General features: G+C 67.5%; 1 protein-coding gene across 7 annotated transcripts; it reads left to right on the top strand.

Moving 5' to 3' along the window:
* The first annotated feature begins 250 nt into the window (after positions 1–250).
* Positions 251–13,624, top strand: DGKQ (diacylglycerol kinase theta). 7 transcript variants are annotated; one of them, XM_081246345.1, is made up of 24 exons: positions 251–1,862; positions 3,677–3,756; positions 4,476–4,575; positions 4,977–5,062; positions 5,150–5,275; positions 5,646–5,799; positions 5,877–5,948; positions 6,048–6,148; positions 6,251–6,504; positions 6,591–6,681; positions 6,801–6,855; positions 6,983–7,044; positions 7,340–7,490; positions 7,921–7,959; positions 8,557–8,672; positions 9,211–9,330; positions 10,060–10,211; positions 10,408–10,556; positions 10,651–10,829; positions 11,112–11,212; positions 11,304–11,450; positions 11,543–11,654; positions 11,736–11,888; positions 12,195–13,624. In XM_081246345.1, the coding sequence occupies exons 1-24, from the start codon at positions 1,565–1,567 to the stop codon at positions 12,294–12,296; spliced, it is 3,000 nt and encodes a 999-aa protein (XP_081102471.1). In that variant the 5' UTR covers positions 251–1,564; the 3' UTR covers positions 12,297–13,624. The 7 variants fall into 7 exon arrangements, with proteins under 7 accessions (XP_081102471.1, XP_081102476.1, XP_081102474.1 ...); XM_081246350.1 differs by having other exon boundaries at positions 251–452; XM_081246348.1 differs by having other exon boundaries at positions 12,104–12,231.
* Positions 13,625–13,740: the final 116 nt, after the last annotated feature.

Genomic DNA, 13,740 nt, shown 5'->3' on the forward strand with positions numbered 1-13,740 from the left:
CAAGTGGCGTTTCCCGCCTTATTTTTCAGTTTGCTCTTGTCTGTCTGCCCCAGAACTCAGCCCCAGGGTGGGCAGGGGTGCCAGCCCAGCGCCTCGGTGCACAGCCGGTGCTCCAACAGGATTGGGAGCCGAGTCCCCCCCACCCTCAGGGGTTGGCTCCGGTCTTTGGGCCCCTCCCTGGCCCTGCCCTCCCTCTCTCCAGCCTCCGCAGGCCTAACACACTTCAGGCATTTCCTCCCTACTTCGCCCTCCCCGGACATTATCCTCCCCTGGTTGTGTCCCCTGCCCCGTTCTCCTCCTCCTCTGGGGCCCTGCAGCCCCTGCTCACCCTGCCGTGCCGGGGCCTGTCTCGAGGGAGGGCAGCCCACAACGACGCAGTAGGGATCAGGAAGTTCCCCGGGAAGCGCCTTGGCCCACGACGCCCGGCTCGGCTACGCTCATTACAATCCGCGGTCAGGCCCACAGGGGCGGGGACCCCGGAGCACTGTCAGGCGATGGGGCAGGGTGACCCACGTGGACGCGACCCCCACACGTCCTCGAGACAACGCTGGGGGGCAGGGCAAGGGCTGGATTCACTGCCTTCCCTGGGAGTGCGGTGGGGGCGGGTCTTTCACAGCGGGGAAGGGTCCGGAAGGCCCGGGGTGGGGTCGCTTTAGGTCGCCCACGAGGTCGGGGTCCAGAGGGAAGGATGCCAGCCCCTCGGGCTTCCCAAGTGAGAGATGATGAGAGGGAGCTCCTCCTGAAAGGAACCCCCCCGTCTGTGATGAGGACAGGGGCCGGGCGCCTGGGGTTGCTCGCGGCGGGGCAGGGTCCACGCGTCCGAAGATGCCGCAGACTGAGCCGCCCATGCACGGCTGGTGGGAGCACACAGGGCAGACAGGCCGTCCCAGCCCCAGAGCCATCTCCATAGCCTTCCTCCTCCACCATGGACGCCCAGACTGGGGCCCAGAGGGCCTGGCTCCTCCCCGGACCTCACCCTGGGACCCCCCACCCCGAGACCCCAAACCCTTCCCCGCCCCTCTGACTCCAGACGGGGGCCCCCTAGGGCAGGGCCTGGCCTCCAGACGCCACTCTGGGGAGCTGGGGCAGTGCCGCACGTTTGCCGGGTCGCCCTGAGCAACCGCGAGCCGTGAGCAGGATCCCGGTGCCGCGTGGGAGGCGTCCGTCTGCGCAGGCGCGTGCCCGGGCACCGTAGGTGCAAACACCCCGCGCCGGTGTCTGCAGGTCGTGTGCCTGTCTCGTCGGGCCACCAGACCTCGTCGGGCCACCAGACCCATCCACCGGCCCGGCAGGCCGCCGAGCTCGGACTCGGCCCACCCACTGCTCCGCAGGCCCGCCCCGCTCGTGCCCCGCCCCCATCCCGCAGGCCCCACCCCGGCCCCGCCCAAGGGCCGTGACCCCGCCCCAGGCCCCGCCCCGCGGATGCGCGCCTGCGCAGTAACGGCAGGCGCAGTCGGAAGCACGGCGCGGACCGCGGGGCACAGCTGGGGACGGCTGCCCCTCTTGCCCGCAGTGCTGACCCCCCAGTCGTCCTCCACTGGGGCTCGGGCCGCCCTGGCCGGGGATGGCGGCGGCGGCCGAACCCGGGGCCCGCGCCTGGCTTGGCAGCGGCTCCCCGCGCCAGGGCAGCCCGACCTCCAGCCCGGAGCTGGGCGCCGGAAGCAGCTCGCGGTCGGGGCCGGGGTCCGGGCCGGGGTCGGGGCCGGGGTCCGGGCCGGGGTCGGGGCCGGAGCGGGCGGGCGCTAGGCCCCTGGGCCCCGCCGCGCCGGGTCACAGCTTCAGGAAGGTGACGCTCACCAAGCCCACCTTCTGCCACCTCTGCTCCGATTTCATCTGGGGGCTGGCCGGCATCCTGTGTGACGGTGAGCGCCCGCGACCCCATCGCAGACCCCAGTACCTGGGCCAGAACGGGCACCTCACCTCTGACCTCTGCACTTCCAGCAATGGCCTCCCCAGGATAGAGCCCCTTGCCCCTCGGGGCAGGAGTGTGCCAGGCCCAGACCTCCCCGTGGAGGTGATGAGGACCAGCTCCTGCGGGGGTCTGGGGGCGTCCAGTGGCCTCGGCCCCTCCCCCAGGACGGTGGAAAGATCTGCTCCCTAGGCGCCCTCACCTGGCTTGGGATCCAGTGGGGAAAGAACGTCGCGGCTGCGCAGGGCAGGTGCAGTGACTGGGGATGAGGGCAGCCAACCCTGAGCAGGTGCAAGGGGCAGCAGTGTGGCCAGGCAGGGCTGGCCTGGGCCACTGGCTCCCCTGGGCTGGTGCTGGTCCATTCTTTCCTGGGTGCACACTGCTACCCACAGGGCCTGAGTGCTGGCGCTGCCCAGGCTCAGACTCCCAGAGAGCTGGGCCAGGCCTGCCACCCCGAGTGTGACATGCCCCAACAGGGCTCACACCCCGCTGCCAAGCCGGCCTGGCTGGGTGAGGAGGCCCTCCCTCCTCTGGCTCCTGGGCAGCTGACACGTGTGCTTCCAGGGTCGGCTCTTCTAATCCTGCTCATTTCCGCAGGGGACGGGGCGGGGAGCCTCTACCCTGCTCAGGGAGACGGGCCTTTGGCTCTGGGGACAGAGGGAGCACTCAGGCTGGAGCCTGCAGAGGAGACTGGGCGCCTCACACAGGATGCCTTCTGCCAGGGGAAGTGGCAGGTCCCCCTCGCGGGTATGGCCTCCTGAAGGTGGGCACTAGGTCTGAGGGGCGAAGAAGCTCATGGAAGGGAAATGGGGGTGATGTGGAGGCCTTCACTGGGCAGCTGTGCGGACATTCTCCCCAACTCTGGAGAATGAGCTGGTGACCTCAGCAAGCAGAGGGGCCTGACAAGGGCATGGGAGGAAGAGCCCCTTCCCCTGCTAGGGAGCACCCAGCATGTGGGGGGAGCAGGGACTATCTGCATGGGCCAGAGGAGGAAGCTGGGTGCCGCCTGCCCGCAGCCGAGCCAGGCTGGGTGCCTCACCCGGCCCCATGCCTCCCCAGGATGGGTAGGGTGCCCCCTTGCTGCCCCTGTGGGCCTTGTGAGCATAGATCACCACTGTTGGAGCCTCTGGGCTGTACTCCCTGGGCTGGGGCAGGTGCAGCCCTCATTGGGCCAGCCACCCTGCCTGCCTCGGGGTGCTGGGGGGATCCTGGTCTATCACAGACTGGCTGTGGTCTGGGCAGGCACATCGTGCGTGGGAAGGGTAATTAGGGGTGTATGCAGTTGTGGGGAGTGAGGGAAGAGTGTCCCTGGTGAAGCTGGTGTAGGGGGTAGGTAGAGGTGCAGGAGCTGGCCAAGTGCCCGCCTGCCCACCCACCCCCAGCAGAGACTTGAAAGAACTGGACCTGTGTGTGCGTGCGTGTATAGGGCGCTGGACGGGGGACTCTCGGGACACCAGAACACACCGTCATCCAGGACGGTCAGAGCCACCAGGGCCCTGCTCCCTGCTCTGGGCTCTCTGGGGTGGGACAGAGGATCAGGTTGTCTCCATGCCCTCTCCCTGCCCCTATGACTAGGGCTAGGGTTAGGAAGCTTTGGGAGGGTGGGCCCACTGTCATAGGCCATCTGCCCCGTCACAGAATGCTGGCACCCTACCACGGCCCTTGGCGGTCCCCCTGGCTGCGGCCTCCCTCCTGTGTGCCAAGACCTAGGGTCTTTTGATTCCCGGGCAGGACAGGGGCCAACTCACGGGGCTCTCATTCCCATAGTCTGCAACTTCATGTCCCACGAGAAGTGCCTGAAGCACGTGAAGACCCCGTGTACGAGCGTGGCATCCAGCCTGGTCCGCGTGCGTATGGAGCATGGGCTACTGCACCTACGGGGGGAGGGTGCAGAGGGTCAGGGAGGCCAGCTTTTGTGGTGGTGAGTCAGGCCAGCATGTCGGATGGGGTGGGCAGTGGCCCAAGCACTGGGGGGCTGGGGTGGGAGTGTTCCCTTGTGCTGGTCTGGGTCCCCGAGCTGCAGACTGCATCCCTGCCTGTGAGCCCCTCCCAGGGCAGCAGCTGGGCCTCACTTCCCGATGGTTCTGACCCTGTCTTCTCCAGGGTCCCTGATACCCAGCACTGCCTCTCCTGCCTGTTGGTGGGCCTCCTCCACCTGTAATTTATCCGGGTGGCCTGAAGTGTATCACGGAGGGGAATAGGCCTGGGGGAGTGGTCAGCACCTGTGCAGCTGGATCAGGCCTGGGCAGGACCAGCCCGGGCCTGAGCTGCAGCGGGGGCTGTCTGAGATCACGGCCCAGGCAGCCCTGAGTTGGTTGTGCATGCAGGGAATGGGGAGGTCAGCATGCAGGGCAGTCCCCAGCAGGACCCCTTGGGAGCACCGAGGGGTGAGAGGCACACACAGCATCCTGTTAATCGTGCTCGGGAGGACTGGGGGGTGTATAGCGGTCAGGCAGGTGGCCAGGGCTGGTGATGGGAGCTCCCTGGAACAGAGAGGAAGTGGGGCTTGGGGACCCGGTTGCCAGGCCTTAGGGCCCAGGCTGAGGCCGAGCTCTGCTCCTTCCAGGTCCCGGTGGCCCACTGCTTTGGCCCCCGGGGGCTCTACAAGCGCAGGTTCTGTGCCGTGTGCCGAAAGGGCCTGGAGGCACCCGGGGTTCGCTGCGAAGGTACCGCCAGGAGCCTGCCTGGCTCTTCTGGGGTCTAACTCCCTCCTCACCAGGGACCTGGCCTCTGCTGCCCAGGGTGGCCCAGCCCTCCCTGCGGTCAGGCGGTAGCTCTAGGGTGGGGTTCGGGGCCCGCACGGGGAGGCGGGGAGGCGGATGCAGGGGACCGGAGGGGCGCAGGCTGCGTGTTGAGGTGGGCCCGGAGGGTAGAGAAGCGGAGAAGCTGGTCCCCATCCCGCCGAGGGAGGGGGGACTGCTTCTGTCTCGCACGTCGGACCCCAAAAGTTTAAAGAATGTGCGGTCAGGGGAGGGGCGGCCCCAGACGGGAGCAGAGGCCAGCGAGAAGGGGTCTGGCAGGGTCGGTGGGCAGCGGCGAGAGGCCCCTAACCCTGCCCGCCCCCCAGTGTGTGAGCTGCACGTTCACCCCGACTGTGTGCCCTTCGCCTGCAGCGACTGCCGCCAGTGCCACCAGGACGGGCACCGGGACCACGTGAGTGCGCTGGGCCGGGGGCCGGAGGCCGGAGGGCCGGGGAGGTGGGGGAGGCTCCGCCGAGCCTGCTGACAGCCCTCTCTGCAGGACACGCACCTCCACCACTGGCGCGAGGGAAATCTGCCCTCGGGCGCGCGCTGCGAGGTCTGCCGAAAGACTTGCGGCTCGTCCGACGTGCTGGCCGGCGTGCGCTGCGAGTGGTGCGGCGTCCAGGTGGGGCGGGGCGGAGGCCCTGGGGGCGGGGCGGGAGAGGCGCGGGTACGCGTGAGGCGGGGGCGGGGGCCCTGGGGGCGGGGCGGGATGGAGGTCGGGGCCAAGAACGGTGGGGCAGGCTGCATCGTCCAGTGGCAAAGCAGGATGGGGGGCGGGGGTTCTGGGGACATCTCGTTTGGATTGGGGTGTTTTCCGGCTTTTGGGGTGGGGGTTCGTGCAGGGGAGACTCAGGGCTCTCTCTGGTTGGGGGTGGCGCCGCCGGCCCGTGGGAACTCAATGTGGGCCCCCGGGGAATCACTGAGGGCCGGCCTGGACCCAGGCCCTCTCCTGTACCAGGACCCCAGGCTCGAGCCCGTGCCCTCTCCCCCAGGCCCACTCGGTCTGCTCCGCGGCTCTCGCCCCCGAGTGCACTTTCGGGCGCCTGCGCACCATGGTCCTGCCGCCGGCGTGCGTGCGCCTGCTGTCCCGCAACTTCAGCAAGATGCACTGCTTTCGGATCTCCGAGAGCACGGCCCCTGAGCCGGGTGAGCAGGGCGGCGGGGAGCGGGCGTCTGGGGTGGGGGCCGGGCCTTGACTGAGGCCAGCTGTGACCGTCCCATAGGGGAGGGAGAAGACAGCGTGGACGGAAGCGCCCCCGCCGGCCCAGGTAGAGAGGTGATGGCACTAGAGTCCAGTAAGTGCCCCTTAGCTGTGCCCAGCCCCCCACCCCATGCCCCGTTCCCCCATCCCCTGCCTCGTTCCACGGATTTGCACCCACTTCCCTGTGGCCCAGGCAAGCAGACTCTGAAGATCTTTGACGGCAACGACGCGGTGCAGCGAAACCACTTTCGTGTCATCACCGTCCCCCGCCTGGCCAAGAGTCAGGAGGTGCTGGTAAGAGGGACCCCGCAGCTGCCTCGCAGGCCCGTCCCTGGGGGGCTGCGGGGACCCAGCGTGGCCTGGCTCCGCTCACGCCCACCCCCACCCCCCTCCAAGGAGGTGGCGCTGCGGGCCTACTACATCACGGAGGACCCTCAGGGCTTCCAGCTGCAGGCGCTCCCTGCACCCGTTCTGACTGGCGACACCGGGGCCTCAGGAAAGGTCTGGAGTGGTGGGACCACCGAGGAGGAAGGCAGTAGAGGCCCAGGGGCCCGAGACGTTCCCAGCATCACTCGCATTCCCGAGGCCTGGATCATTCGCGCTCTGCCCCGCACCCAGGAGGTCCTGAAGATTTACCCTGCCTGGCTCAAGTGAGACCCAGGTCCCCGGTAGGGTCCGCGGAGGGAGGGAGGGGTGGGGGCTGTGCGACTCCAGCTCCTGAGCTTGTCCCCTGCAGGGTGGGTGTGGCCTACGTGTCCATGCGTGTGACCCCGCAGAGCACTGCCCGGACTGTGGTGCTGGAGGTCCTCCCGCTGCTCGGACGCCAGGTATGTGTGCTGGGCCCGCCCTGCCTGGCGTGGTGGCCCCATGTGGGTCTTCAGGAGGCCGGGGTCGGGGGTGCGTTAGGGCTGGTCCAGGCTTGATGCCCTGAACTCCACCCCAACAGGCCGAGGGGCTGAAGAGCTTCCAGCTGGTGGAGGTACTCATGGGCAGCAGGCAAGGTGAGTGGGCAGCCTGTAGTCAAAGCCCTGACCAGTCCTACCCCTAGGTGCCCGGGGTCCCAGGGCAGGTGCTTTTGGAGGTGGCCGCAGGGCCTGGGGCTACTAGTGGTGTCTCTCAACTCTGCAGTCCAGCGCATGGTGCTGGCGGACGAGGAGCCTTTGCTTGATCGGCTTCGTGAGATCCGGCAGGTCAGTGGGTGTGGACACTGGCCCCTGGGGAATGGCTGGCCTTTGGCCATGGCTCCTACCTCGTAGAGAGGGAGTCTGTCTTCCCTTAGGACACAAGGCCATGCTGGCGGGCAGCTAAGCGTCCCGGCCAGCAGTGCCTCCCCTTCGCAAGTTCCCTGTGTGTCCTTTCTCTCCTCTCCTTTCCCATCTTGGTGGCGTTCAGCCTGGGGCGTCTTCCCTTTGGCCCCCTTTGTGGACGGGGGGTGGGGAGGGCCATCCCCTAGTGCTCTGCTCAGCGTTCCCCCTCTCCCCGCAGACGTCCCTACGGCAGATGAGCCAGACGCGGTTCTATGTGGCTGAGAGCAGAGTGGTGGCCCCACGTGTCTCTCTGTTCGTGGGTGGTCTGCCCCCTGGCCGGTCCCCCCAGGAGTATAGCAGTCTGCTGGAAGAGGCTGTGGCCAGCAAAGGTGCGACTGCCTGGGCTGGTCCGGGGCGCTTGGCCAGGTGGGTGGCAGGGCGGGAGTCCTGAGAGCAGGTGCGTGGGCTGCCGGGCCGAGGCTGCGTCCTCCGGCTGCCCCGCTCCCCGCAGGCACTGGCTGAGCCTTTGCCGAGCTGGTTCCTGGCCCAGAGGGTCTCTGTCCTCACCTCTGGGGCCCAGACCCCATCACCTCCTCTGAGGAGGTTCTGAGCCCCCTGCTCTGGGCCCTGGGGGGGTGCCCTGTGCCTGGAGTGGAGGGGCACTTCCTGGGAGAGCTGCGCTGTTGGGTGGTGTGAACTTATTCTTGGCCCGGGAGGCCAGGTGGGGCTGCCTGGGGTGGCGGCCCTGGGTTGGGGGCCTGGGGGGCAGGTCCCTGGCGTCCGACCGCAGCCTGCCGCCCCGTCCCCCCATCTTCGCAGCTGGCCTGGTGTCCGTGAGCCACGTCTACTCCACACAAGGTGAGCCTCCCACGGGTTGTGGTCAGGTTGGGTCTGAAGTCACTCCCTGGAGTAGGTGGAGCAGCTTTGCCCTCTTGCTTCACCTTGTTTAGGACCCATGGGCCAGGGAAACGTTGGTGTTTCGTTTCCTGGTTCACGGCTGTGATGCTTTTGCTAAAACATGACTGAGGTGCAGAGAATGTTTTCTCCACAACTTCTTGTGCTCATGGGTTCCATCTTTTATGGCGGGAAACGTAGGTCTCCCCAGTGGGAGAACAGTACCGTGAGGCCCGTCTCCCCTCTGTGGGTCCATAGCACTTACCAATGTCCTCCATGCCCCTCGCGGGTCCTGGGTGGGTGTGTGTCTGCTCCACCCTGCCTCCAGGTGGCCTTGCTCTGTCCACCCAGCATCTCCTGTCTCTGAGCCCGGCTATCCTTGGAGGCTCCCCCTGGGGGAGGGAGTCACGCACTGCGGGGACGCCTTGGGACGGGCTGGCCTGAGGTGGGCTGTGGCCAGAACTGGGGCCATCCAGCTGCGGGAGGAGGCGAGGCTGCAGCCCGGACACCGTGAGGGTCGGGGCAGGACACGTAACTGAGCTCACGGCCCACCTGCCGCAGGTGCCGTGGTGCTGGACGTGGACTGCTTTGCAGAGGCCGAGCGGCTATACATGCTGATCAGGGACACGGCTGTGCACGGCCGGCCGCTGACAGCCCTGGTGCTCCCAGACGTGCTGGTGAGTGGCGCTGGGGCAGGGCCTGGGGCCATAGCTTCCACGGCCAGTTTGTCTAATACCTGGTCAGTTGGAGCAAAGTCCGAGTCTGTGCACGGCTGATTCACACCGAGGGAGGGGCCCGAGATCCGATGGTGAGAGGCCTGCACGCCGGTTGACTGGCCCTGCAGTGGCCGCCTCTTCAGGGCTGGCCTGTGTTTGTGGCTGTGTGCACGGCCCTCGCAGAGTCGTGGGCCCTGGCCCCACTTTTCCTGCCCTGGAGGCCTGTGGAGCCCTGCTCGCACCCTGGGCCTTCTCTGGCCAGTAGGTGATGCTCCCTGACCCTGGAGGCTGTCCCAAAGCCCCAGCAGTGCTCCAGACCCCACCCTGCGCTGTGTGCCCTAGTAGTAGCTTCTGGTCCTTGGGCCTGCTGGCCCCCAAGGACCCCCCGAGATGACCGGACCCCAGTTCAGGCCAAGCAGAATTAGAGCAGAATGAGTTCAGGGTCTGTGACTGGGTGAGCCATGTCTTCAGGTTTCTGCTGCCCTGTCCTACCATCCAGACAAGGAGGCGGCCACTGCAGGTCAGGGTACCCCTCCGCCGGCTCCACGGGCAGAGACGGGTGGGTGATGCCGACACGCACTTTCTCTCTCCTGGCAGCTGCCTGCCCTGGGCTGAGCAGGTAAGTGGTGACCGCAGGCAGCTCGGCCCGGTGGCTCACACGTCACCCCAGTGTGTCCTCGGCCTTGAGCCACGGCCGAGCCCGTGTGCGGCCGCTGCCCGCTGTGTCTGCGCCTGTTTGTCTCCTGTCACCCAGCAACCCCCGTCATGGGGACCCCAGCCCCCGTCCTCACCACGTGGGGAACCCTGCTCCCTGCCCCCTGCCCACTCTCGCGGGCACTGTTTCTGCCGTTGTGTTTGGGGGCAGGCTTTGTCCCGTGGCCCAGGGGAGGTGTGGGGCCGCCCTGCAAGCCAGGCTGCTCCTCCTGACTGCCGTGTGGGTGGGCAGGGGCCTGGCAGCGGGCTGGCTCTCAGAGGGGCAGGCGGGGTCCTGCGTGGGCTTCCAGCCTAGGCTCGTGGGCCACGTGGGTCTGGTGGTGGGCGTGGTCTGAGGACACGTGGCGTGGCAGCTCTGGTGATCGATGTGCTCAGAGCTCCAGGCTGGCCAGTGTCTTCCCGCCCCACCGGCCAGGGGTCTGTGGGCGCCCCTTCTGCTGTGGGATGCAGCCCAAGCAGGCAATGGTGAGGTGGGGTGGCCGTGTGGCCTTCCTCTGGAGGGGCCGGCCCCAGACTGGCTCAGGCAGGTGGCCTGAGGGGCAGGGGCCGCCACTGCCAGGCCGCGTGCTGGGGGAGGGCCGGCTCTGTCTCCGGGGGGCCGGCCAGCCCGCCCTAACGCAGCCCCATCTGTCAGCACCTGAAGCTGCCCCCAGACTGCTGCCCCCTGCTGGTGTTTGTGAACCCCAGAAGCGGAGGCCTCAAGGGCCGTGACCTGCTCTGCAGTTTCCGGAAGCTGCTCAACCCCCACCAGGTCTTTGAGCTGACCAACGGGGGGCCGCTGCCCGGGTGAGCCAGAAGGGATACCTGCCTGTGCCCGCCCCCCGGCCAGCAGGAACAGGTTGGGGTTTGGTGGGTCAGAACCCTTGAGGGCACCCTGGGTGGGGATGAGCTGCAGCCCCTTCTGCCCCAGGGGTGACCTCCTGTCCCTGCTTGTTCGCGGCCGTGGCCAGTGCCGGGACACATCCTGTCTCCCTGCCGCCAGGTTCCACGTGTTCTCCCAGGTGCCCTGCTTCCGGGTGCTGGTGTGTGGCGGGGACGGCACCGTGGGCTGGGTGCTCGCTGCCCTGGAGGAGATGCGGCACTGCCTGGCTTGCCCAGAGCCTGCCGTGGCCATCCTGCCCCTGGGCACAGGTGGGGTCAGCTGGCACGTTGGGGGATGGGGCCCCGGGCTTGGAGGGGCGAGGGGTGGGTGTGGAGAGTCAGCATGTGTCTTGCTGGTGTCCAGGGAATGACCTTGGCCGGGTCCTCCGCTGGGGGGCGGGCTACAGTGGAGAGGACCCGTTCTCTGTGCTGGTGTCGGTGGACGAGGCAGATGCTGTGCTCGTGGACCGCTGGACCATCCTGCTGGACGCTCATGAGGCCGTCAGTGGGGAGAACAGCGTGGCAGACGCAGAGCCCCCCAAGGTACTGGTGTGCCCGGGCAGGGGTGGTGCACCCGGTGTGTGTCTCTCTACCACGTCTGTCCAGGTGTTGGTCCTCATCCCAGCCATGCCTTGGCGTTGGCGCCAGCACTGTCCCCTCGTGGACATGGGTGCCGGGCCTGAGGATGACTGGCTCAGAACCTGAGTGTGGGGCAGTCACTGGACAGAGCAGCTCTGTGACAGGAGGCCGGGCCCACCGTGGGGGCGGCGGGGAGCACCTGGTGGGGGCCGACTGGGGCCAAGGGAGAATGCCTCTTGGTCTCAGATCGTGCACATGAGTAACTACTGTGGGATTGGCATCGACGCGGAGCTAAGCCTGGACTTCCACCAGGCACGAGAGGAAGAGCCTGGCAAGTTCACGAGCAGGTGCCGTGGGGCAGGGGTGGGTGTGGGGCTGCCCCTGGCAACCACGTACTTCCTGGGGGTTCGCCCCTGTGACTGTAGGTCCCCCCGCCAGGTTTCACAACAAGGGCGTGTATGTGCGGGCTGGGCTGCAGAAGATGAGCCACTCCCGCGGCCTGCACAGGGCCCTGCGGCTGCAGGTGGACCAGCAGGAGGTGCAGCTGCCCAGCATCGAGGGGCTCATCTTCATCAACATCCCCAGGTGCCTGCACGTGGGGCTCCCGGGGCTCCGGCCCCCCTCCAGCCTCCCGTCCGGCCTCACCCTGACCTGTGTGCCCCTCCCTCTTGGTGCAGCTGGGGCTCAGGGGCCGACCTGTGGGGCTCCGACAGTGACTCGAGATTCGAGAAGCCGCGCATGGATGACGGGCTGCTGGAGGTGGTGGGGGTGACGGGCGTTGTGCACATGGTGAGCGCGGGGGCGGGGGACCGGGGGGCTGGGCTGTGGCGCTGGGGCCCGCTGAGCGTGGCTCCCCCTCTCCCCCACCAGGGTCAGGTCCAGGGTGGGCTGCGCTCCGGCATCCGCATTGCCCAGGGGTCCTACTTCCGTGTCACCCTCCTCAAGGCCACACCCGTGCAGGTGGATGGCGAGCCCTGGGTCCAGGCTCCCGGGCACATGATCATCTCAGCCGCAGGCCCGAAGGTATGCCGGGTGTGGGGTGGGCAGGGGGCTCGCTGCCGGCAGGCCTCGCCTGTGCAGAGTGGCCGGCATGGCCTTGGTGCCCAGCGGTCCTGTTGCGGCTGGTTCTTCCCTGACTCGGGGAGGTCATGAGGCTGGATGAGGCCGGCCAGCCCTTAGGGAGCCCCCTCCCCACAAGCCGCGGTCACAGCATGCCCCGCTCTTTCCCCTTCTGTAAGATGGGCTGAGATGTCAGCGGCCGTCCTCAGACCCGGCACCAGGTGGCCTGCAGTATTGCACAGCCCTCAGACCTTGCCTGTCTCGGGACAGGTCCACATGCTCAGGAAGGCCAAGCAGAAGCCCAGGAAGGCGGGGACCCCCAAGGATATGCGAGCAGATGGGGCGCCTGCCCCTGAGGGGGACTCCAAGTAGAAGCGGGTCCTGGAGCAGCGCTCGCTGGTGGATATACTCGCCCACAGCCCTGACCTTGGGTGTTTCCCTCTTGTCCCGTCCCTGTGCCACACAGAAACTGCTGGGTGGGTAGTGGGCACTTCCCCTCTGGCCTTCGTACCAGTGATGGGTGGGCACGGGGCTCTCTGGGGCCCAGGCCACTGTCCTGGAGGGCACACACTCCTCCCCAGGTCCCTCTGCCCTCTCTGCCCCCTCCAGCCAGGCAGTGCTGTGCCTCACCTCATGCCCCCTGGGCTGTCCCCCCGGATGCTCCTACAGGGCAACTGGCTCTCTGGGCCCTGGGGTTGCCCAGCACAGACACGGGACACCCTGGCCACTAGCTCTTTGGCCTCACCTCTCCACTGAGGGCTGTCCTGGGGGACATGCCTCTCCAGGCCTGGGTGGTGTCTGGCCGGCCCAGTCGGAACCTGGCTGGTGGCCCTGGAGTGACAGGGCTGGGACAGGAGGGCCCCGCAGAGGCGAGGTGGTGCCCAGGAGGTAGCAGGAGCCTGACTGGGAGCCCAGAGGAAGTGCGGAGAGCGTGCAGCGGAGCGGCTTTAATCAGCAAGGTCAACGCGGTACGTGATCACCACGGCACTCGGCCTCCCATTTGCCGATAGTCAGCCCACGGGTGCCGTGTCCGCTGCCGGGCAGACGGGACTCGTATGGTCTCTGTGCTTATCCACGTGGAGACTCGGCGACACAGGATGCAAACGTGGCTGTCTGGTGGGCCACTCGCAGAGCCCCTACCACAGAGCCCCCGAGTTCAGCCGGCCCAGAGTCCCGACCTGGCCCCCAGAAGAGCCCGACCCCAGCTGCCTGGGAGCCCCCAAAGCCCCCGAGAAGGGTCCACAAGCCCCTCTCCCGATTGTCTGGTCTCTTTGCCTTTGGCGCTGTCTTGCCACTGGGCCCTCGCACCCTGGGTGGTGGCCTTGCCCTGACATTCGGCCTCAACCTTGGACATGGCCCTGCCCAGCCCTGTACCCGCCAAGCTCGTGCCAAAACTGCCCAGACACGTGCATCGGAACAGCCGTGGGTGGTGGTCTGTCCTCGCCACATGCCTCTAGTAGCTGGTGTGCGTCCCCCAGGTCTGCGTCCTGGGGGCGGCATCAGCTTTTGCTTTGCGGGCCCCGTTGGTTGATTTGAACTGTCTTGTAAAATGTGGTTCAGGTGAATGTGTCCTCTGTGCGTGCGTGAGTCTGTGCGCCCGGAGGGGCTGCGTGGGCTCTGCACCCCCTCCCTCGTGTGTAACTTATCACCTGAAGGTGACCGTAATTTATATCTGGGACAAATATAGTCTGGGCATCCTGTCCTGCTGCCGTCTCCTGCGTCTGTGCCTGAGGCCAGTGTGTTGGGGGAGGAGGGCTGGGGTGTGGGGGCCGGTTGGGCAGCCCAGCAGCTGCCAGGGCCCTCTGCCCATGGGACG

The sequence above is a fragment of the Mesoplodon bidens genome (assembly GCF_964165515.1).
Source record: "Mesoplodon bidens genome assembly, chromosome: 1".
NCBI classification, from domain to species: domain Eukaryota; kingdom Metazoa; phylum Chordata; class Mammalia; order Artiodactyla; family Ziphiidae; genus Mesoplodon; species Mesoplodon bidens.

Bases quoted from the DNA above. Each gene is read 5' to 3' on its own strand.
- DGKQ (XM_081246345.1), top strand. From the start codon at position 1,565: ATGGCGGCGGCGGCCGAACCCGGGGCCCGCGCCTGGCTTGGCAGCGGC. The intron at 5,276-5,645 runs GTGGGGCGGGGC...CCTCTCCCCCAG, and splicing joins GCGAGTGGTGCGGCGTCCAG to GCCCACTCGGTCTGCTCCGC. The intron at 11,655-11,735 runs GTGAGCGCGGGG...CTCCCCCACCAG, and splicing joins TGACGGGCGTTGTGCACATG to GGTCAGGTCCAGGGTGGGCT.